At 52.3% G+C, this 24,085-nt stretch overlaps 1 protein-coding gene across 6 annotated transcripts; it reads left to right on the forward strand.

Moving 5' to 3' along the window:
- The first annotated feature begins 522 nt into the window (after positions 1-522).
- LOC113219513 (beta-glucuronidase) lies at positions 523-24,085 on the forward strand. 6 transcript variants are annotated; one of them, XM_026446729.2, is made up of 13 exons: positions 523-870; positions 2,396-2,581; positions 2,880-3,064; positions 3,250-3,392; positions 7,110-7,297; positions 8,214-8,366; positions 8,581-8,759; positions 8,844-8,990; positions 13,383-13,467; positions 15,084-15,260; positions 18,374-18,509; positions 21,745-21,856; positions 24,055-24,085. In XM_026446729.2, the coding sequence occupies exons 1-13, from the start codon at positions 664-666 to the stop codon at positions 24,068-24,070; spliced, it is 1,914 nt and encodes a 637-aa protein (XP_026302514.1). In that variant the 5' UTR covers positions 523-663; the 3' UTR covers positions 24,071-24,085. The 6 variants fall into 6 exon arrangements, 5 of the variants coding, with proteins under 5 accessions (XP_026302514.1, XP_026302512.1, XP_026302513.1 ...); XM_026446727.1 differs by lacking the exon at positions 24,055-24,085 and adding an exon at positions 21,952-22,121; XM_026446728.1 differs by lacking the exon at positions 24,055-24,085 and having other exon boundaries at positions 21,745-21,945.

A 24,085-nucleotide genomic window follows, 5' to 3' on the forward strand; every position in this document is an offset into this window, starting at 1 on the left:
CCCCAGCCGCCCCCCCCCCCCCCCCCCCCCGCCCCCCGCCACACCGCCGCCCACCTCGGGTTCCCAAACTGCTGGGATTACTGCACCTGGCCTCTCTCCCTGCATCTTTATGTGCCTGCAACACCAAGAGGGAGCTCTTGGCCCCTGGGTTAAGGTCAGGGCTCCAGAACCCCAGGGTCAAGGCTATGGCCGCATCCCAAGGACGGGCATCCCTGCAAGAGGCTGCATCACACAGGCATGGAAGAAGCTCCCGTGGGGCCGGCTCAAATTCCTGCTGGGGAAAGCAAGTGGAGGTGCTCCTTGACGAAACAGGGCGATCCCACCGATCTCAGGGGTTCTGTTCTGGCGTGCGAACCTGGATCGTCCAGCCTGGGCCGGGGTGGGGAGCAGACCTCGCCCTTCTTTGCTGGGGCTGAGGGTGAGGGTCCCGTTTCCCCAAAGGCCTAGCCTGGGGTTCCAGCCACAGGCCCCACTGGGCAGCGCCCGGCCCCGCCCCGCCCCTCCAGGCCTGGCACTCGTCCTGAACCAAGATGGCGCCGGCGGCTTCAGGCGCGTCACGCCACCGGGGCGTCACGCGCACCGCCCTACGGGCACCTCCCGCGCTTTTCTTAGCCCAGCAGACAGTGGCGGAACGGGCAGCGGGGGAGTAGGCGAGCGGAAAGCATGGCCCCTGGCTTGGCGGTGGCCTGGGCGGTGCTCGGGCCGCTGTTGGGCTGCGCGCTGGCGCTGCAGGGCGGGATGCTGTACCCCCGGGAGAGCCCGTCGCGGGAGCGCAAGGAACTGGACGGCCTCTGGAGCTTCCGCGCCGACTTCTCCGACAACCGACGCCGGGGCTTTGAGGAGCAGTGGTACCGGCGGCCGCTGCGGGAGGTGCGATCTCGGGGCAGGGCCGGGAGGCGTCCGGAAGCCCGGCGGTGGGAGTAGGGGAGCCCGGGCCCCCTCAGGCTCTTTCCCCTGGGCGTCCGGGAGCTGGGAGCCCGCAGGAAGTTAAAGGTCAACGGGCTTGGGGGACGCGGCGTTGGGGGACGGGGAAACGGGGACACTCTGGAGGGCCGGGGTGGAGGAGGCTGGAGGAGGAGAAAAGACTTCTGCCGAACCCCTTCCTGAGGCGAAGGCCGAGCCTGTGCAGTGTCCTTCGTTTTAATATTTATTTTTTATTTAAAAAAATGTTTTTTGAGACTGGGTTTGCCCCTGTCTCCCAGGCTGGAGGAGAGTGGCGCCGTCCTAACTTCTGAGCTCACTCAATTCTCCCGTCCCGCAGTTTAGCTGGGGCCACCATGCCTGGCTAAAAAACAAAACAAAACAAAACAAAACAAAAAATCTTACCCGGGCTCAGTGGCTCACACCTGTAATCCCAGCACTTTGGGAGGCGGAGGCAGGCGAATCATCTGAGGCCAGGAGTTTGAGACCAGGCTGGCCAACATAACATGGTGAAACCTCGTCTCTACTAAAAATATAACAATTAACCAAGTGTGGTGGTTCATGCCTGTAATCCCGGGTACTTGGGAGGCTGATGAGTCAGGAGAATTGCTTGAACCCAGGAGGTAGAGGTTGCAGTGAGCTGAGATCATGCCACTGCACTCCAGCCTGGGCGACACAGTGAGACCTTTTTTTTTTTTTTTTTAAGATATAGGGTCTCACTAGTTACCCAGGATAGTCTCGAACTCCTGGCCTCAAGCCATCCTCCCACGTTGACCTCCCAAAGTGCTGATTACAGGCATGAACCACCCACACACTCCCCTGGCCACAGCAGCATGCACTGCACAGAGCTGGGCCCGGGGATTGGGAGGAGGGGACAGTTTAGACGTCCTGAGGTCAGCTTTCTGGTTTTCAAGGTTCAGATAGAGGACAGGACGTGACATCAGGCCAAGGACGCCACCCGTGCTCCCCTCCTGACTTGGATGTGGTCAGCAGAGAAGTGGAACCGGGTGAGGTCTGGGCCGCTTTTGCCTGGTCTACATCCTCTTTTTCTGACTTTGCGGCATTCAGTACAGGAGGGAGAGAGGAGGGGGCTGGGTGCCAGTGTGTGCCCCACTGACAGTGTCCTAAGCAAAGCTCCCCCCAACCAGCCCTCCTCCCTGTGACATGCAATGGGCCATCTGCCTTAGTCATGGGTGTGAACCTTCTTGCCTCTGGCTGGGATGTGGCCCTGGGCTCCCTCCTGTCTCAGGAGCTATTGGGCCCCATCCACTCTGAGGAGGAACTCCTGGCTCCCCTGGCCCAGGTGCACAAACCGCCCTGGCAGTTGACCCGTTATCAGCAAGTTATCTGTTCTGCCAAGAGTCCTCACAATGTATCAGGACTTTTGCACTAAGCCTGGGACACAGCTGTGCAGCACACTGGTCCCGGATCCCTTTGGGGGCCTAGGAGCTGAGCCTGGCCCTTCTCTCCACAGTCAGGCCCCACCCTGGACATGCCAGTTCCCTCTAGCTTCAACGACATCAGCCAGGACTGGCGTCTGCGGCATTTTGTCGGCTGGGTGTGGTATGAACGGGAGGTGATCCTGCCGGAGCGATGGACCCAGGACCTGAGCACAAGAGTGGTGCTGAGGATTGGCAGTGCCCACGCCTATGCCATCGTGGTCAGTGGGGCCAGGAGCAGGCAGGGTGGGTGGGCTGTTGCATGGCATGGGACCCCCAGCTGCCACCCACAGCCTGTCTGCCGGGGTGGGATGGTGAGGGGCCCTGCCCTGCCCTGGGCGCTGTGCCCTGTGTAGGGGGATAGGTGGCCTCATCTACCCCATTGGGATGCCATTCTTCCCGTCTGACGGGCAGGCCCCAGAGCCCAATACTGTTGGATATGTGAGGGAGTGCCTGATAGCTGGGCCCCTCCTCATGCCCTGACCTGCCACCCCCTCCCCATGTCTCCTGTGTCTGCAGTGGGTGAATGGGGTCGACACGCTAGAGCATGAGGGGGGCTACCTCCCCTTTGAGGCCGACATCAGCAACCTGGTCCAGGTGGGGCCCCTGTCCTCCCAGCTCCGCATCACTATCGCCATCAACAACACACTCACCCCCACCACCCTGCCACCAGGGACCATCCAATACCTGACCGACACCTCCAAGTGGGTACCATCCTGCTTCCATTGCACGCACCCACCTTCCCGCCCCACCCGGTGGTCTTCCTGCTAGGGACAGGGTGGCCTTTGCAGAGTGGAGGCCCTGGATCTGGGGAGGCCGGGAAGGCATGTGAGCTGAGGTCAAGGGACCCAGGGCAAGGGCCCAGCGAACCACAGTCCTCCCACCCTAGGTATCCCAAGGGTTACTTTGTCCAGAATACATACTTTGACTTCTTCAACTACGCGGGACTCCAGCGGTCTGTGCTTCTGTACACAACACCCACCACCTACATCGATGACATCACCGTCACCACCGGCGTGGAGCACGACAGTGGTGAGGGCTTCTGCTAGGATCCTCCCTCAGTGGGGCCCAGGGTGGCTCTGTTTGTTCCCTGTTTGGAAAGCTCTCCCAGGAAAAAGGTGCTCCCAGCATCTCTAAACCCTCACAGGTTCCCGTCCACCTACAAAGCTAAATTCCAGGCTGTCTGAGCCGGCACGGGCTCCCGAAATCACCCCTTGGAGAAGAGGGGTCTGGCCTAACATCACACAGCTCAGGGTGGCAGTCATGTCCCTTCGCCACTGTGCTGCTCTCACTCCAGCTTCCCTTGCTACACGTCATGCTCAAGGAACAGGCAGCTTCGGGGGGCCAGGCACGGTGGCTCACACCTGTCATCCAGCACTTTGCAAGAAGGCCCTGGTAGGAGGATCTCTTGAGGCCAGTAGTTCAAGACCAGCTTGGGCAACACAGCAAGGCCATCACCACAAAAAATTTAAAAATTAGCCAGGCATGGTGATGCATGCCAGTAGTCCCAGCTGCTGAGGCAGGAGAATCACTTCAGCCTGGGCGGTCAAGGGTGCAGTGAGCTATGACTGTGCCACTCCGTTCTGGTCTGGGCCACAGAGGGAGACCCTGTCTTTCTTTTTTTTCTTTTTTTTTTGTTGAGATGGAGGCTTGCTCTGTCACCAGGCTGGAGGGCAGTGGTGTGATCTCGGCTCACTGCAATGCAATCTCTGCCTCCTGGGTTCAAGCAATTCTCCTGCCTCAGCCTCCCAAGTAGCTGGGATTACAGGCACCCGTCACTACACCCGGCTAATTTTTGTATTTTTTTTAGTAGAGATGGGTTTCACTATGTTGGTCTGACTGGTCTTGAACTCCTAACCTAAGGTGATTCACCCTCCTTGGCCTGCCAAAATGCAAGGGTTACAGGTGTGAGCCACTGCGCCCAGCTGGGGGATACCCTGTTGTTGTTGTTGTTGTTGTTGTTGTTTTGAGATGAAGTCTCTTTGTTGTCCAGGCTGGAGTGCAGTGGTATGATCTTGGCTCACTGTAACCTCCGCCTCCCAGGTTCAAGCGATTCTCCTGCCTCAGCCTCCTGAACAGCTGGGATTACAGGCGTACGCCACCATGCCCAGCTAATTTTTGTATTTTTAGTAGAGATGGGGTTTCAGCATGTTGGCCAGGCTGGTTCAACTCCTGACTTCAGGATCCACCCACCTCAGTCTCCCAAAATGCTGGGATTATAGGCATGAGCCACTGGGATATCCTGTATTTATGAAAAATTTTTGTTTTAAGTTTTTTTCTTTTTTAAAACGTATATTTTTCAGGCTGGGCGCCATGGCTCACGCCTGTAATCCCAACACTTTGGGAGGCCAAGGCAGTCGGATCACGAGGTCAGGAGCTCAAGACCACCCTGGCTAACACGGTGAAACTCCATCTCTACTAAAAATACAAAAAATTAGCCGGGCGTGCTGGCGGGCGCCTGTAGTCCGAGCTACTCGGGAGGCTGAGGCAGGAGAATGGCGTGAACCTGGGAGGCGGAGCTTGCAGTGAGCTGAGATCACATCACTGCGCTCCAGCCTGGAGGACAGAGAGAGATTCCATGTCAAATAAATAAATAAATAAATAAAACATACCTTTTTCTTTTCCTGATATGAGGCCTTGCACTGTCGCCCAGGCTGGAGTGCAGTGGCAAGATTATTGACAGCTGTCATGGGGCTGCAGTTCTAAGTTTAAAGGAATTTAGGTGCTGTGCGCGGTGGCTCATGCCTGTAATCCCAGCACTTTGGGAGGCTGAGACGGACGGATCATGAGGTCAGGAGATCGAGACCATCCTGGCTAACACAGGCCAGTGTTAGCCTGTGTTAACACTGTGAAACTCCGTCTCTACTAAAAATACAAAAAAAATTAGCTGGGCATGGTGGCGGGCGCCTGTAGTCCCAGCTGCTCTGGAGGCTGAGGCAGGAGAATGGCTTGAACCTGGGAGGGGGAGCTTGCAGTTAGCCAAGATTGTGCCACTGCACTCCAGCCTGAGCGACAGAGCAAGACTCCGTCTCAAAAAAAAACAAAACAAAAAATATTTAGGCTGGGTGTGGTGGCTAATGCTTGTCATCCCAGCACTTTGGGAATCCAAGGTGGGTGGATCGCTTGAACTGAAAAGTTTCAGAACAGCCTGGGCAACATAGTGAGACCCTGTCTGAGAAAAAATAAAATAAATGAATAAAAAAGAATTGAAAAAAGAATCACACAGCAAGCGCAATGCAACATAGAGCAGTTTATTGCCCAGGAAAAGTATTTTGGAAGTTAAGTTTAGAATAGCTCGGGCGCAGTGGCTTATGCCTGTCATCCCAGCACTTTTGGAGGCCGAGGCGGGTGGATCACTTGAGTTCAGAAGTTCAAACCAGCCTAGCCAGCGTTAGCTGGGCATTGTGGTGTGAGCCTGCAATCCCAGCTACTCAGGAGGTTGAGATGGGAGAGTTGCTTGAACCTGGGAGGTGGAGGTTGCAGTGAGCTGAGATTGCAACACTGCACTCCAGCCTGGGTGACAGCAACACCCCGACAAAAAAAACAGTGAAGTGCAAAACACACGGTTCACCCTGAGACACAGAATTCAGGACAGGGTGCTCATAAGGATGAGACAGCGCCGATTATTACTGGGGAAACTCCCTTTCTGGGAGTCTTCCATGATGAATTCCTAAGGAGCTGGGAAGAGGTGTTACTGTAAGCACGTTCCTGGCTGTCCTTTGGGTGCTGCACATGCGCAGGAGCTGTACATGCGTGTTCACACGTCACGTGTCTCAGCGCCGTGGCTGGCATGTCCAAAGGACACAGTCACTTCTTGACTACCTACCCAGCCTCAAGATCATAGCTCACTAGAGCCCCGAACTCCTGGCTCAAGCAGTCCTCCCACTTCAGCCTCCCAAGTAGCTGGGGCTGCTGGGGCTGCAAGCACGCACCAGCACGCCCGGCTGATTGTTTGTGTTTTTAGGGAAGAAGTGGTTTCCTTGTGTTACCCAGGCTGGTCTTGAACTCCTGGGTTCAAGCGATCCTCCCACCTCAGCCTCCCCAAGTGTTGGGATTACAGGTGTGACCACTGTGCCTGACCAAAGCCTGTAATCCCAGCACTTGGGGAGGCCGAGGCGGGCGGATCACGAGGTCAGGAGATTGAGACCATCCTGGCTAACATGGTGAAACCCTGTCTCTACTAAAAAATACAAAAAACTAGCTGGGCGAGGTGGCGGGCGCCTGCAGTCCCAGCTACTTGGGAGGCTGAGGCAGGAGAATGGCATGAACCTGAGAGGCGGAGCTTGTAGCGAGCTGAGATCCGGCCACTGCACTCCAGCCTGGGCGACAGAGCGAGACTCCATCTCAAACCAGCACTTTGGGAGGCCAAGGCAGGTGGATCACCTAAGGTCAGGGGTTCTAGAACAGCCTGGCCAATATGGCAAAACCCCATCTCTACTAAAAAATAAAAAAATTCGCCGAGCATGGTGGTACACGTCTGTAATCCCAGGTACTTGGGAGGCTGAGGCAGGAGAATCACCTGAACCCTGGAGGTGGAGGTTGCAGTGAGCCGAGATCATGCCACTGCACTCCAGCCTGGGGAACAGAGTGAGACTCTGTTTCAAGAAAAAAAAAAATTTAAAAAATTAAATAAAAAAAAAAAGCAACAGAAACAAATGGCTGCCTGGCAGCAGTGGCTGCAGGGCACTCCCGTTTGTGCCACTCAGGTCGTGTCCCTCCCTCAGCCCTGCTCTCTCTCGTTTCTCGCAGGGCTGGTGAATTACCAGATCTCTGTCAAGGGCAGTAACCTGTTCGAGTTGGAAGTGCGTCTTCTGGATGCAGAAAACAAACTCGTGGCGAACGGGTCAGGAACCCAGGGCCAACTGAAAGTGCCGGGTGCCAGCCTCTGGTGGCCATACCTGATGCACGAACGCCCCGCCTATCTGTACTCGTTGGAGGTAATGGTGGTTTGGGACTTGCCCAAGGGAGGTCTTTTGCCTGCATCTGGTGACCCTGGCTTCAGCAGGAGCCCAGGACAGGTGAACGGGCAGGCGTGGTCCTCTGAGCTTTCTGATGTTTCTCACCCTTGGTGGGAGGCCCAGTTTTTTTTTTTTTTGAGATGGTCTCACTCTGTCACCCCGGCTGGAGTGCAGTGGCCTGATCACAGCTCACTGCAGCCTTGAGCTCTCAGCCTGCAGCAATCCTTCTACCTTGGTCTCCTGAGTAGCTGGGACTACAGGCACATGCCACCGTGCCTGGCTAATTAAAGAAAAAGTTTTTGTAGGCTGGCCACGGTGGCTCATGCCTATAATCCCAGCATTTTGGGAGGCTGAGGCGGGTGGATTATTGAGGCCAGGAGTTTGAGACCAGCCTGGCCAACATGGTGAAACCCCATCTCTACTAAAAGTATGACAATTTGCTGGGCATGGTGGTACACACCTGTAATTCCAGCTACTTGGGAGACTGAGGCAGGAGAATTGCTTGAACTCAGGAGGCAGAGGGTGCAGTGAGCTGAGATCACACCACTGCAGTCCAGCCTGGGGAACAGAGTGAGACTGTCTCAAAAAAGTTTTTTTTTGTAGAGATGAGGTCTCAGGCTGTTGCCAGGCTGGTCTTGAACTCCTGGACTCCAGTGATCCTTCTGCCTTAGCTTTCCAAAATGTGAAAACTCCAGGCATGAGCCTCCTTGTCTGGTCAAGGGGAAGACCCCATTTTGAAGGGCAGGTCCCAGGGTCAACCAGGGAAGGGCAGAGCCTCTGATTGCTGCATCTCTGCTTACAGGCCCAGAGGCGGCTGCTGGCATGCACGAGGGGCCTTCCTGGCAGAGGGCTCAGGCTGTCGGGGTGCTCACACCTGGTGCTTTGGCTGTTGTAGGTGCGGCTGACTGCACAGACGTCACTGGGGCCTGTGTCTGACTTCTACACACTCCCTGTGGGGATCCGCACTGTGGCTGTCACCGAAAGCCAGTTCCTCATCAATGGGAAACCTTTCTATTTCCACGGCGTCAACAAGCATGAGGATGCGGACGTGCGTTGGGGCTCCTGGGTCCTTGTGGGGGCTGCTTCTGGTCACCCTCCACTTTCACCTTCCCTGTGTCCTGCGGTTGAGGGCAGCTCAGGGCAATGAGGCAAATGGCTCCAAATGGAGAGGGGACTCGTGGGGTGGCTCTCCAGGGTCCTGGCTCTCAGAGGAAGTGCAGCTTCGACAGGGACAGGGGTCACTCGGCTCTGCTGTCTCGTAGATCCGAGGGAAGGGCTTCGACTGGCCGCTGCTGGTGAAGGACTTCAACCTGCTTCGCTGGCTTGGTGCCAATGCCTTCCGTACCAGTCACTACCCCTACGCTGAGGAAGTGCTGCAGATGTGTGACCGCTATGGGATTGTGGTCATCGATGAGTGTCCTGGCGTGGGCCTGGCACTGCCGTGAGTCCCCGCTCTGCACCTGCTCTGCCTGCCCAGCCTATGGGCTGCACCATGACCCTCTGTCCCTTCCCTCCTGGCCTGCAGGCAGTTCTTCAACAACGTGTCCCTGCAAAACCACATGCGGGTGATGGAGGAAGTGGTGCGCAGGGACAAGAACCACCCCGCCGTTGTGATGTGGTCTGTGGCCAACGAGCCTGCGTCGCAGCTAGAATCTGCCGGCTACTACTTGAAGTGAGTGCCCCCTGCCTGCCCTTGGCTAGACTGGGGAGGAGACCCTGGCAGGTGGCTGGCTGGGGTGGGTGTGTGCTGTTCAAGATCAGCCTCCCGTCCAGCCCAATGGGAAGGCCGTCAATACCTGGACATTCAGGGGACCAAATACCCACCCACATTGTGTTTTTTGTTTTTTTTTTTTTTTTTCACTTTTTTAATTTGAGAAGGAGTCTCACTGTGTTGCCTAGGCCGGAGTGCGGTGGGGTGATCTCCGCTCACTACGACCTCTGCCTCCCGGGTTCAAGTGATTCTCCTGCCTTAGCCTCCTGAGTAGCTAGGATTACAGGCACCCATGAGCCACTGTGCCTGGCCTGTTTTATTTATTTATTTTTTTAAACAGGTTCTCACTCTGGTTGCCCAGGTTGGAGTGCAGTGGTGCAATGTTGGCTCACTGCAGCTTTGACTTCCCAGGCTCAGGTGATCCTCCTGCCTTAGCCTCCCAAGTAGCTGGGATTATAGATGTGTGTCATCGCGACCAGCTGATTTTTTCTTTTTCTTTGTTTTTGGATACAGAGTCACCCTCTGTTGCCCAGGCTGAAGTGCAGGGGCATGATCTCAGCTCACTGCAACCTCCGCCTCCCTGGTTCAAGCTATTCTCCAGCCTCAGCCTCCTGAGTAGGTGGGATTACAGGCACGGGCCACCACGCCCAGCTAACTTTTCCTTTTTTTTTTTTTTTTTCTTGAGATGGAGTCTCACTGTGGCCAGGCTGGAGTGCAGTGGCACAATCTCGGCTCACTGCAACCTTTACCTCCCAGGTTCAAGTGATTCTCCCGCCTCAGCCTCCTGAGTATTTGGGACTACAGGCACACACCAACACACTCTGCTAATATTTGTATTTTTAGTAGAGACAGGGTTTCACCATTTTCGCCAGGATGGTCTCGATCTGTTGAACTCGTGATCCACCCGCCTCGACCTCCTGAAGTGCTGGGATTACAGGCGTGAGCCACCACACCTGACCAACTTTTGCATTTTTCAGTAGAGATGGGGTTTCACTATGTTGAGCCAGGCTGGTCTTGGACTCCTGACCTCAGGAGATCTACTTACCTCAGCCTCCCAGAGTGCTGGGATTACAGGTGGGAGCCACCGTGCCCGGCTGATTTTTGTATTTTTAGTAGAGACTGGGTTTCACCATGTTTGCCAGATTGGCCTGGAACTCCTGGCCTCTAGTGATCCTCCTGCCTCAGCTTCCCAAAGTGCAGGGATTACAGGTGTGAACCACCGCACCCGGCCCCCTTTTCTTCCTTACAATCGTGCAGTTCTAACTCAGCGTTCAGAGTAGGTTTTTCACTTGCGGTAGAGGCAGCAGAGGTGGTAGAAATGCTTCTTGACTCATACAGCACACCCCAATTTCATGCAGTGCTTTGGGCTGAGCCAAGTCTGCAGCAGGCAGAAGGCTGTGAGAAGTTGTCGCAGGCTGGGCCATGGACAATTCAGAGCTCAGGCCACAGAGGTGTGCTCAGCAGGACTGGGTGGACAGGACGTTTGTTGCGAAGGGAAGGGGAAGAGTACAGGCTTCCAGGAGCAGGTGTTTGAGGCTTCCAGATAGGCTTCTTTGGGAGGTGGCCAGAGGAGATGCCTGTTTTCTGGGGCAGGATTTGGAGGGAGCCACCCAGGCTGGAGAGGTTCAGCCAGGCTGTCCCAAGGCTTTGAAGCTTCCCATCTGAGAGCCTGGCTGTTGGAGAGTGTGGGTGTGGAACTTGAGTTAGGGGGTTCTGTTCTGACCTGTGCCAGTCACAGCCTTCAGATGGGCAGAGCAATGATTGGGGAGGGCGTAAAAGGAGAAATGAACCAAGGAAGGAGGACGACAGGCTTCAACAACAGTCTGGGCTGGGCGTGGTGGCTCACACCTGTAATCCCAGCACTTTGGGAGGCCAAGGTGGGTGGATCACCTGAGGTCAGGAGTTTGAGACCAGCCTGGCCAACCGATATTGAAACCCCATCTCTACTAAAAGTAAAAAAATTAGCTGGGTCGGGAGGTGGACGCTTGTAATCCCAGCTACTTGGGAGGCTGAGGCAGGAGAATTGCTTGAACGTGGGAGGCAGAGGTTGCAGTGAGCCAAGATGATGTCATTGTACTCTAGCCTGGGCTACAGAGTGAGATTTTGTCTCTCAGAAAAAAAAAAAGGGCTGGGTGCGATGGCTCACGCCTGTAATCCCAGCACTTTGGGAGGCCGAGGCGAGCAGATCACGAGGTCAGGAGTTCAAGAGCAGCCTGACCAACATGATGAAACCCCGTCTCTACTAAAAATACAAAAATTAGCCAGGCATGGTGGTGCGCGCCTGTGATCCCAGCTACTTGGGAGGCTGAGGCAGGAGAATCGCTTGAACCTGGGAGACGGAGGTTGCAGTGAGCCGAGATCAGGCCTTTGCACTCCAGCCTGGGTGACAGAACAAGACCCTGTCTCAAAAAAAAAAAAAGTCTATACTGTGGAGGACTCGGGTGGGTGCTGGGAGCTCTGAGCACGGATGGGTCCCTCTGTTGGGTTTTTCTTCCCTTCATCCCTCCTGGTTAACTCTACTCAGTATAAGGGCCATTTCCTCTTATTTATTTATTTATTTTTTGAGATGGAGTTTTGCTCTTGTTGCCCAGGCTGGAGTGCAATGGCGCGATCTCAGCTCACCACAACCTCTGCCTCGTGGGTTCAAGCAATTCTCCCGCCTCAGCCGCCTGAGTAGCTGGGATTACAGGCATGCACCACCATGCCCGGCTAATTTGTATTTTCAGTAGAGACGGGGTTTCTCCATGTTGGTCAGGCTGATCTTGAACTCCCCACCTCAGGTGATCCGCCCGCCTCGGCCTCCCAAACTGCTGAGATGAGCCACCGCACCCTTCCTAAGGGTCGTTTCTTCTAAGAGGCTGTCCTTGACTCTCCAGTCCAAGTTATGTTTATTGTCTAGCAGAGCCCAATTGCTGTCACCACTTGTCACTTCCATTTGAAACATTTCTTTCATTGTTTGTTTTTCAGAGTCAGGGTCTCGCTCTGTTCCCCAGACTGGACTGCAGTGGTACAATCACGGCTCATTGCCACCTCGGCCTCCTAGGCTTAAGCGATCCTCCCCACTCAGCCTCTCAAATACCTGGGACCATAGGCGTGTACCGCCATGCCAGTCTAAGTTAAAAAAAACTTTTTTTCCCCCAAGATGGAGTCTTGCTCTGTTGCCCAGGCTGGAGAGCAGTGGTATGATTTTGGCTCACTACAACCTCTACCTCCTGGGTTCAAGCAATTTTTCTGCCTCAGCCTCATGAGTACCTGGGATTACAGGTGTGTGCCACCATGCCTGGCTAGGTTTTTTTTGTATTTTTTTGTAGAGATAGAATTTCACCATGTTGGCCAGGCTGGTCTCAAACTCTTGACCTCATCATCCACCCGCGTCGGCCTCCCAAAGTGTTGGGATTACAGGCGTGAGCCACCATGCCCGCCCTAATTTTTAAATTTGTTGTAGAAACCAGGTCTTGCTATGTTGCCCAGGCTGGTCTTGAAATGCTGGTCTCTAGTAAGCCTCCAAAGTGCTGGGATTCTAGGTGTGAGCCACCGTGCCTGGCTCTTGCACCATGTCTCTGTGCATGCGTCTCCACTCCCACTGCAGGACCTGTGGACTTAGATTTGAGTCACTGCTGAGCACCTCACACCCAGCCACATGCCTACTTTCCAGGGAGTGCCCCTGTTTGCTTGATGCATTAATAAATACCCCACCCAAATCTGCACCCATCCACTCCTGTGTTCAAGAGCTGTTTCAGGGAGTCAACCTCATTTTTAGCAGTGTTCAGCCAAGTGACCACGGTTCTGTGTACCTGGAAGGGTGGCTGCTCCTCTGGGAGGATAGGATTCGGAGATACGGGGAGAAAGAGTGATGTTAGAGAGCTCAGTCTAGGACTAGAGGAACATGTGCCCTTACGTAAAATACATCTCCAGTTAGGGAAGAAAGCAGCAGCTCCATGCTTTTTTGTTTTTATTTATTTGTTTGTTCTGAGACAGGGTCTTGCTCTGTGGACCAGGCTGGAGTGCAGTGGCGTGATCTCGGCTCACTGCAACCTCCACCTCCCGGGTTCAAGTGATTCTTGTGCTTCAGCCTCCCGAGTAGCTGGGGTTACAGATGCATGCCCCCATGCCTGGCTAATTTTTGTATTTGCAGTAGAGATGGGATTTCACCATGTTGGCCAGGCTGATCTTGAACTCCTGACCTCAGGTGATCCACCTGCCTCGGCCTCCCAAACTGCTGGGATTACGGGTGTGAGCCCCCTTGCCTGGCTGCATGTTGTTTTCTAGCGGGGGAAGATGGGACAGAGAGGATGGGAGGGTGCCTGAGACCTTGGACTGACAGAACCCCTGTCTTCTGCCTTTTGTGGACAGGATGGTGATCGCTCACACCAAAGCCTTGGACCCCTCCCGGCCTGTGACCTTTGTGACCAACTCCAACTATGCAGCAGACAAGGGGGTGAGCCTGGGGGTCCCCATCCCACTTCTCCCTGCCTTTGCCTAGGCTCATCCTGAAACCTGCTCATTGGAACAGCTGGAAAGCACCATGCGCTGGGTTTTTTTCATTTCATTTTTTTGAGACGGAGTCTTGCTCTCTCGCCCAGGCTGAAGTGCAGTGGCGTGATCTCGGCTCACTGCAAGCTCCGCCTCCAGGGCTCACGCCATTCTGCTGCCTCAGCCTCCCGAGTAGCTGGGACTGCAGGCACCCGCCACCACACCCAGCTAATTTTTTTGTATTTTTAGTAGAGACGGGGTTTCACCATGTTAGCCAGGATGGTCTCGATCTGACCTCTTGATCCACCCACCTCTGCCTCCCAAAGTGCTGGGATTACAGGCGTGAGCCACCACACCCGGCCAGCATTTTTACTAGAAAGAAGTATGTTCAGAACACATTAGAAACTAGCCAGTTGGACACAGAAGCCTCTGCTGCTCAGCTGTGAGCCCTGCTGTGCTGAAGCTTGGGGTGGTCCTACTCGGTCTTCCCTGCCCTGCTCCTAGGATGGACTCTTGCAAGTCCTCTACAGCCCACAGTGCTGCCTTGTGAAAGCTGCCTCAAGATTCTCTGTGACAGCCGGGCATGGTGGCTTACGTCTATCATCCCAGCACTTTGGGAGGCTGAGGCAGGTGGATCACTTGAGGTCAGGAGTTCAAGACCAGCCCAGCCAACTGGTGAAACTTGGTTTCTACCTAAAACACAAAAAAATTAGCCACGCATGGTGGTGCGCACCTGTAATCCTAGCTACTTGGGAGGCTGAGGCACGAGAAGCACCTGATCGTGGGAGGCAGAGGTTGCAGTGAGCTGAGATCGCTCCACTAACATTCTAGTCTGGGGGACAGAGCGAGACTCTCTCCCAAAATGAAACAAAAAAAGATTTTCTGTGAGAATGACTTCATCGGCCTCTCAGGTGGGAGCGCTTCTCCAGGGCAAGGTGAGGGGAAGCCCAGTGATGGGAGTGCTCCCTGGAGAGGACACAGTTCCAGTGGCGGGGGCCCTGGGCTTTGGCTGAGGACTGTGCGTTGGCAGCTGCTGTGCCTCTCACAGCCCTTCCCAGCTGCACACGTCGTGAGCATCAACGTGGAGTGACAGGCCTGCCTCCTTTGGGCCACTTTGTGACCATGTTTCCTGCCTATGGAGCAGGGTAATTTCAGGATCTAAATTGGTGTACTTGCATGTTCTCAGCCCCAGGAGGCAGCTCTTCCCGTTCTAGGTTGGTTTTTTTTTTTTTTTTTTTTTTTTGGTAGAAATGGGGTCTTGCAATATTGCCCAGGCTGGTCTTGAACTCCTGGGATCAAGCGATCCTCCTACCTTGGCCTGCCAATGTGCAGGGATTACAGGCATGAGCCACTGTGCCCTGCTAATTTTTTCACTACTATTTTTTGTAGAGCTGGGGTCTTGCTGTGTTACCCAGGCTGGTCTTGAACCCCTGGCCTCAAGCCATCCTCCTGCCTCAGCATCCCAGAGTGCTGGGATTACATCCCCTTCTTACCTTCTCTGTCAGAGGAGCCCCGCAGTGTGTGAGTGCTAAGTCATGCTGTCTTCTGGGTGCTGAATGGTCTCTGCTGCTCTGGTCCTAGGCTCCGTATGTGGATGTGATCTGTTTGAACAGCTACTACTCTTGGTATCATGACTATGGGCACCTGGAGTTGATTCAACAGCAGCTTACCACCCAGTTTGAGAGCTGGTATAAGACGTATCAGAAGCCCATTATTCAGAGCGAGTATGGAGCGGAAACGATTGTAGGGTTTCACCAGGTAAGCGGTGTTGAGCTTTCTGCTTGTGTGTTCTCTCGAGGCAGAGATGTCACTCACCTCCCCTGGCCTGCCCTGCGCCCACTGCACTGCTCCCCTCACTTCAGCTTTGGGCTCACCTCCTGCTGTCTCATCCATGTTCCCTCCTGCCAGCAGCCAGGCCTCGGCCCCCTTCGCTTGGTCCTCACAGGTGGCCTCCTTACCGGCTTTGTTTCCAGACAGCCTCCTATCACCTGTGCCCACATAGTCTTCTTAACAAATCCAAATTTGTATTTGTTTGTTTTTGAGACTGGGTCTTTCTTTGTCGCTAAGGCTAGAGTGTGGTGATGTGATCACTGCTCACTGCAGCCTTAACCTCGTGGGCACAAGTGATCCTCCCACCTCAACCTCCTGAGTAGCTGGGACCATAGGCACATGTCAACATGCCTGGCTAATTTTTTTACTTTCGTAGAGATGGGGTCTTGCTGTGTTGCCCAGGCTGATCTTGAACTCCTGGGCTCAAGTGATCTCCTGCCCCAGCCTCCCAAAGTGGTGAGATTACAGGTGTGAGCCTCTGCGCCAGCCACAGATGACAATTTTGGGAGTCCTGTCATTGGCTCCCCCAGGCCCACAGGACAAAGCCCTAAACCCTGGTCAAGACACTCAGTGTCCTCTGCTCTCTCCTGGGTTTTCATCCTCTTCTCGCCTCACTCCTGGCCACTGATCTGTCTCCACTGCCCTCGTTTGCTCCGCTCTTGCTTGAGCTGTTTCTTCTGCCTGGAATGCCCATGTTGGCACCACAATCACCAACTAAAAGATTCTTTTTTAAAAATGTTTATTTTTTAGAGATAGGGTCTTGCTATGTTGTCCGGGCTGGTCTCAAACTCCTGGACTCAACTGATCTTCCCGCCTTGGCCTCCAAAAGTGCTGGGATTACAGGCGTGATCCACTGTGCTAGCCTTTTTTTTTTTTTTTGCAGGGTCTTATTCTGTTGCCCAGGCTGGGGTGCAGTGGTGCCATCATAGCTCACTGCAGCCTTCAACTCCTGGGCTGAAGCGATTCCCCTGCCTCAGCCTCCTGAGTAGCTGGGACTACTGGCATCACCACCATGGGCAGCCTATTTTTAATTTTTTTTGTAAAGATGGACTCTCGCTATCAGGCTGGTCTGGAACTCCTGGCCTCATGTGATTCTCCTGCCTTGGACTCCCAAAGTACTGGGAATCCAGGCATGAGCCACCATGCCCGGCCTGTCCCCATTTTTTTTAATCCATCTGATTTTTTTGTCCTTCTCACCAAAGATATGTTGGTTTATCTTGTGAGGTTTTTTTTCATGTGAATTCCTGAACCCCATCCAGCCCCTCATTCCCACCCCAGCCAGCTCACACTTGTTTGTCAGCTCCTGGGACTCCCGTTGACACACAGGGAATAGCCACCCACAGTGGACTACGCTGTTCTGTTTGCACCCTTAAATTTATCATGCTTACAGAATGCCACTTCTGCAAACTAGTTAAGTAGGAGGAGGTGGCTCGTGGATATGCTCGCTTGCTCATCTGTTTTGAAAAGGTAACCAGCTCTGAATTCTTTTTTTTTTTTTTTTTTGAGATGAGTTTCGCTCTTGTTGCCCAGGCTGGAGTGCAGTGGCGCAATCTCGGCTCACTGCAACCTCCACCTCCTAGTTTCAAGCGATTCTCGTGCCTCAGCCTCCCGAGTAGCTGGGATTACAGCCACGCACCACCATGCCCACCTAATATTGTATTTTCAGTAGAGATGAGGTTTCACCATGTTGGTCAGGCTGGTCTTGAACTCCTGACCTCAAGTGATCCACCCGCCTTGGCCTCCCAAAGTGCTGGGATTACAGGTATGAGCCACCGTGCCAAGCCCCAGCTCTGAATTCTTAAGAAACTCTCGAGAGGGTCTAGGTCAGTGCTGATAGAACCTCTGCAGTGCTGGGCCTGGTGGCTCACACCTGGAATGCTAGCACTTTGGAAGGCCAAGGTCAGAGGATCTCTTGAGCCCAGGAGTTTGAGACCAGTCTGCGTAACACAGACCCCATCTCTACAAAAAATTTAAAATTAGTTAGGCATTGTTGTGAGTGCTTATAGTCCAGGATACTTGGGAGGCTGAGGTGGGAGGATTGTTTGAGCCCAGTAGGTCGAGGCTGCATTCAGCTCTGATGGCACCACTATACTCCCACCTGGGTGACCTTGTTTCAAAAAAAAAGCTCTTGCAGTGATGGAAATGTTCTACATTTGCACTGTCTGAAATGGTACACACTAGCTACACATGGCTACTGAGGTCTTGATATATGACTAGGATAACTGAATTGATTTAGTTTAAAATAATTTTTTTTTGAGACAGCCTCACTCTGTTGCCCAGGCTGGAGTGCAGTGGCGTAGTCACAGCTCACTGCTCGCCCTCCTGAGCTCAAGCGATCCTCCCTCCTTAGCCCCCAAAGTAGCTGGAACCACAGGTGTGCGCCACCACGCCTGGCTAATATTTAGGCTTTTTGTAGAGGCTGGGTCTCACTGTGTTGCCTAGACTAGTTTTGAACTCCGGGCTCAAGTGATCCTCCTGCCTCGACCTCCAAAAGTGCTGGGATTACAGACCTGAGCTACCACGCCCAGCCTGGTTTAGTTTAATTTAATTATATTTATTTATTTATTTGAGACAGGGTCTTGCTGTGTCACCCAAGCTGGAGTGCAGTGTTGTGAACACAGCTCACTGCTTCTTTGATCTCCAGGGCTCAAGCAGTCCTCCCACCTCAGCCTCCCAAACTGCTGGGATGACAGGCAAGAGCCACTGCACCTGGCCCAAAGACATATTTTTACCTGTAGTGTAGTGTAGCCTTAAGACTGTACTAGCAGATAGAGGTGGAAAAGTAATGTAAAGCGAATATCAAATTATGTTTATAAATAAAGCAGTTGCTCATTAAGTTGTTTTCTTTTTAAACTTCCTTTTTTATTCTGGGTTACATCATTCCCTGGCTGTCTTTACCCCAGCATCAGTGAGTCCTGCAGGCACTATAGCCCCCTGCGAGGACAGGTATTTTGGTCACTATCAAGTGGATCTTTATTTTTATCTAACATTTACAATTCTGCCAGTTCTGACTCTTACATTCTCTTTGCCTTGAATCCCAGGATCCACCTCTGATGTTCACTGAAGAGTACCAGAAGAGTCTGCTAGAGCAGTACCATGTGGTTCTGGATCAAAAACGCAGAAAGTACGTGGTTGGAGAGCTCATCTGGAATTTTGCCGATTTCATGACTGAACAGTGTAAGTGGCAGTTTGGCTTATGGGATAAGGTACCCGTCCTTATTTTTTCAGGTTGCCTTGCCAATGCTGGCCATTTCAATTATAAGAATATTGGAAACAAAGCGGGGAAGCTGGTTTAATCCATGTAGGTTGCGTTGAGAATTTCGTAGGGAAAGTAAGTTGTGCTTAGGAAGTAGGAAAGCACTCAGGCCCCCCCTCCCAAATATGGTCAGAAAGCAAACAGGAGAGTCAGCTATGGTGAGGCAAGTCTAGCTTGCCTTGTTCTTGTCTATTTCATAGCCAAGGAGGAAGGAAAAACGGGACCTCATTATGGATTTACTTTTGGGAAACACTCATTATTCCATAGTAGGGTACAAAGCCTGAGAAGCTTAAGGTATTTCAGGCTGTTGTATATTACTCACTTGCGAAAAGCAGGCTCATCGAATACAGGTAAGTTTCAATGCGTCTTAAATGTGGCAGCATTTAAAAGTCTTCAGGCTGGGCATGGTGGCTCACGCCTGTAATCTCAGCACTTTGGGAGGCAAGGGTGGGAGGATCGCTTGAGGCCAGGAGTTTGAGACCAGCCTCAGCATAGCAAGACCCCATCTCTACAAAAATAAATTAGCTAGGCGTGGTGGTGTGTGCCTGTAGTCCCAGCTGCTTGGGAAGCTGAGGCAGGCGGATCACTTGAGCACAGGAGTTGGAGGCTGCAGTGAGCTATGATTGCACCACTGCACGAGAGCCTGGGCAACAGAGCGAGACCTGCCTTTAAAAAACAAAATTGGTCTTCAAAGAGAGTAACATCTGTGTTCTCACGTGGGGATGGATGAGGGGCTGCCATGTTCGCTATGAATGTGTCCCATTTCTTCTTAGTTTATGGACTTACTGTAAACTCAGGATGGCAGTTTGGTGGGTTGGAGAAGGACATGGTAATGGTGGGAATTATATTACTTACAGGGGAAGACAGGCCTTTAAAAGGTTAAAGCTTAAAAGTGAGAGTGGAAAAGGGATGAATGAATGAACAAGATGAGGTGAGAAAGAAGAGGTAAAGGGAAAAGGAGAACAGGAAGCTCTTCTTCTGCGTGGCACCTGCAATAAATGGTGTCTGGGGACATCCATGATGGCAGTTTTGTGGAGAGGTGTGAGGCTTTATGTGATAAGAAATGAGCTGCAGGTTGGGTGCGGTGGCTTATGCCTGTAATCCCAGCACTTTGAGAGGTTGAGGTGGGCAGATCACCTAAGGTCAGGAGTTTAAGACCAGCCTGGCCAACATGGAGAAACCCTGTCTCTACTAAAAATACAAAATTAACCGGGCATGGTGGCACATGCCTGTAATCCCAGCCACTTGGGAGACTGAGGCATGAGAATCGGTTGAACCTGGGAGATGGAGATTGCAATGAGCTAAGATCAGACCACTGTACTCTAGCTTGGGCAATAAAGTGAGAGTCTTTTTTTTTGAGAGGGGGTTTTGCTCTTGTTTCCCAGGCGGGAGTGCAGTGGCACTATCTCAGCTCACTGCAACCTCCACCTCCCGGGTTCAAGCAATTCTCCTGCCTCAGCCTCCCAATTAACTAGGATTACAGGCATGCACCACCACACCCGGCTAATTTTGTATTTTTAGTAGAGACAGGGTTTCTCCATGTTGGACAGGCTGTGCTTGAACTACCGACCTCAGGGGATCCACGCATCTGGGCCTCCCAGAGTGCTGTGATTACAGGCATGAGCCATCGTGGCCGGCTGACTCAATCTTAGAAAAAAGAAATGAGCTGCATCACGATGGGCAAGTCGCCTAAGCGTATCATAAGCCTGTCCAGTGGGGATAGTGCCGCCACCTTGTGGGTGTTGTAAGGGCTGCATTTGACGAAGTACTTGGTGGTGCCTGTGTTCACTCATGGAAGAAACAGTCTTGAACATTTCCGTGGGGAAGGCCTCCTTTCTATTTAACATTTCCATTTAGTGGTGGTCTCACTGGGGACGGAGAGTGTCCTGAGAGCACAGCCCTGACGGGTCTTTGCCAGCTGTGTTTCCCACCAGCCTCAGCTCAGGCCTGATGACCACTGGTGGTGGGTGCTGACAAGCTGAACATCGGCCCTGCCCCAGAGGACTTTGAACTCCATGAGTAGGTCCCACGTTGGCACCTGTGGCTGGTCAGGACCCCGGCTCCCACTAGGCGCTGTCTCTTCAGAAAGACCCAAGCCTTTTGAAGGGTAACTGTCCTAGATACCCACAGCCCTCTGCCTACCTAGTTACCAGACAGCTGGGAAGCCAGCATGTAAACCTTATTTTTGCAAGTAAAAAATAAACTTTTGGTGCTTTTTTTTTTTTTTTTTTTGAGATGGAGTCTCACTCTGTCACCCAGGCTGGAGTGCAGTGGCATGATCCCAGCTCACTGCAACCTCTGCCTCCTGGGTTCAAGCAATTCTTCTGCTCCAGCCTCCTGAGTAGCTGGGACTACAGGCACCCACCACCATGCCCGGATAATTTTTGTATTTTTAGTAGAGCTGAGGTTTCACCATATTGTCCAGGCTGGTTTTGAACTCCTGACCTTGTGATCTGCCTGCCTTGGCCTCCCAAAGTGCTGGGATTACACAGGCATGAGCCACTGTGCCCGACCAATTTTTTTATTTTTAATAGAGACGGAGTTTTCTCACGTTGGCCAGGCTGGTCTCGAACTCCTGACCTCAGGTGATCCACCTGCCTCAGCCTCCCAAAGCGCTGGGATTACAGGCATGAGCCACCATACCCAGCCACTGTTTTGGGTTTTTCCCGTAACAGACTAGAAAACTAGGAATTAACACATGAGGAAACCTGAGTGTTTGGGCAGAGCAGTGGTATTTAAATATTTCAACCCATAAACTGTCATTTCACAGCAAGCATCCTGAAACTATAAGAGGACATTTGGCTGAACATGGTGGCTCGTGCTTATAATCCCAGCACTATGGGGAGGCTGAGGAGGGCAGATTGCTTGAGCCCAGTAGTTTGAGACCAGCCTTGGCAACATAATGAGACCTTGTCTTTACTAAAAAAAAAAAAAAATTAGCCAAGTATGGGGTTATTTGAGAGGCTGAGGCGGAGGATCGCCTGAGCCCAGGAGGTTGAGTGTCACTGCATTCCAGCCTGGGGGACAGTGAGAAAAAAGAAAAAAAAAAGACATTGCTATGTAGTGCCTACCTTGGATCCAGTGTGGTTCTAACTTGACCCATCAGAAGTCATCTGAATCACTTTGTGTTTTTTTTGTTTGTTTGTTTGTTTTTAGCACCGACGAGAGTGCTGGGGAATAAAAAGGGGATCTTCACTCGGCAGAGACAACCAAAAAGTGCAGCGTTCCTTTTGCGAGAGAGATACTGGAAGATTGCCAATGAAACCAGGTATTCCCACTCAGTAGCCAAGTCACAGTGTTTGGAAAACAGCCTGTTTGCTTGAGCAAGACTGACACCTGTGTGTCCCTTCCTCCCCGAGTCAGGGTGACTTCCACAGCAGCAGAACAAGTGCCTCCTGGACTGTTCACGGCAGACCAGAACGTTTCTGGCCTGGGTTTGCTGGTCATCTGTGCTAGCAGGGAACGCTAGAGGTGGAAATAAAAGATTTTCTAGTATGGAAATAAAGAGTTGGCATGAAAGTGGCTACTGAAAAGCATCTGAAATCATTTCTGTGCGTCGCGCTGTTTTCAGAGCCTTAACTATGTGTGGACTGTGGAGAAACTGCTGCTCCAACACCCCCACCATGTTCAGAGCAGCTGGTTCCAGAGGGCATCTGCAGGAATAGCCCCATGGTCCTAGGGCCGCCGTGTTTGTGTGGCAAACGGGGCCAGCCTCGACAGGGAGTAAGTAGAAGATGTTCACAGCTGCCGTTCAACTCCTCAGATGAGCTAAAGTCCCACATGTACCAACAAATTCATAGAAACGCGGTCATGCTGCAGCACTTAGCAGGGTCTGTGAGCCAGTTTCCACGTAGTTAAGCTGGCAGTGTCTGAACTGGAAGGTTAGAGGTAACTGGTTCTCCCAGGACATCGTTCTGACCTCAGCCATAGGGTCTTGACAGAAACGGACAGATGAGTGTAAAAGCCCATTGGCTTTATTGTAACAGATGCCACTGAGTGTGACAAGACCTCCTTAAACAACTCTGCCTACAAATCAGCATTCCATGGCTTTACACCCCGAAATGACGCCGCCTACCCCTCCCAGAGCACAGTCTTTCCTTAAGGACTCTATCCTCCCTCCCTCTCTTCGAGGGCTCCAGTAAGGCAAGGATGGTGCATCAGTTCTGATTTGAAGTATACGCTTTGGAAAAATATTCCTTTTGCTGTCCAGTCAGTTGAAAGTGAACCGATACAGTTTTGTTGTGTTGTGTTTTGTTTTGAGACAGTCTTGCTCTGTCGGCCAGGCTGGAGTGCAGTGGCGCAACCTCGGCTCACTGCAACCTTCACCTCCGGGGTTCAAGCAATTCTCCTGCCTCAGCCTCTGAAGTAGCTGGAACTACAGGCAACTGCCACCACTCCCAGCTAAATTTCTAAAAATATTTTTAGTAGAGACGGGGTTTCGCCATCTTGGCCAGGCTGGTCTCGAACTCCTGACCTCAGATTATCCGCTCGCCTCAGCCTTCCCAAGTGTTGGGATTACAGGCGTGAGGCACCGTGCCCGTCCTCCAGTATAGTTCTTGCTATAGAACTTGATTTCCCCTCTCTTGTGGTTGAGCCCCCTGTCTCCACACAGACCCTCCTTTTTAGCTTTCCTGTGCAAGCTCCATGAAAGAAAGAATAAAGTTAATTTCACCTGGTTTTATTAGGCATCGTCAGTCCATTTTTAAAAAATGAGAATGTAGTCAGTTCCAATTAAGATCTAGGGCTTGTATATTTTTTATCAACCTCTCTTTAGTTTTCAAAGGAATCAAGTTTTGTGTTCCAGTATGTCAAAGTGTAATCAGTAAAAGTTGACAAACATTAAGAAAAGTTAAATACAGTAGATACATCTAAATGGTTTACAAAGTAGGGGCAGTCCCTTTTTTTTATTTTATTTTTTGAGATGGAGTCTTCTTCTGTTGCCCAGGCTGCAGTGCAGTGGCATGATCTCGTCTCACTGCAACCTCTTCCCAGGTTCAAGCAATTCTCCTGCCTCAGCCTCCTGAATAGCTGGGATTACAGGCACACGCCACAATCCTGGCTAGTTTTTTTGTATTTTTAGTAGAGACGGGCTTTCACCATGTTGGCCAGGCTGGTCTTGAACTCCTGACCTCAAGTGATCCACCCACCTTGGCCTCCCAAAGTGCTGGGATTACAGGCGTGAGCCATTGTGCCCGGTGGGGGCAGTGTCCCTTTCCACAGGTCTTAAGCTCCAGCACAGGACACACTTGTTCTAGTCCATGAAGGATAGCTCAGCTGTATTTCCAACAGATTCATCCTTCTTGCCGATGCTACCTTTTTAGACGATTATACGTGGAGTATTCAAGGTAAGCCAAAGTAAAACTATGGAAAAACAGCTCATAATACATTCTGAGTGTTCACAGAACAGTAGGCAGCGACACATTTTGTCATTAATTTTTGACAATCACATACATCATAATCCCACAGGAATTCCAAGATCTAGAGGTCTGATGACTCT

This window comes from Piliocolobus tephrosceles, unplaced genomic scaffold (assembly GCF_002776525.5).
Source record: "Piliocolobus tephrosceles isolate RC106 unplaced genomic scaffold, ASM277652v3 unscaffolded_76, whole genome shotgun sequence".
Taxonomy (NCBI): Eukaryota; Metazoa; Chordata; class Mammalia; order Primates; family Cercopithecidae; genus Piliocolobus; species Piliocolobus tephrosceles.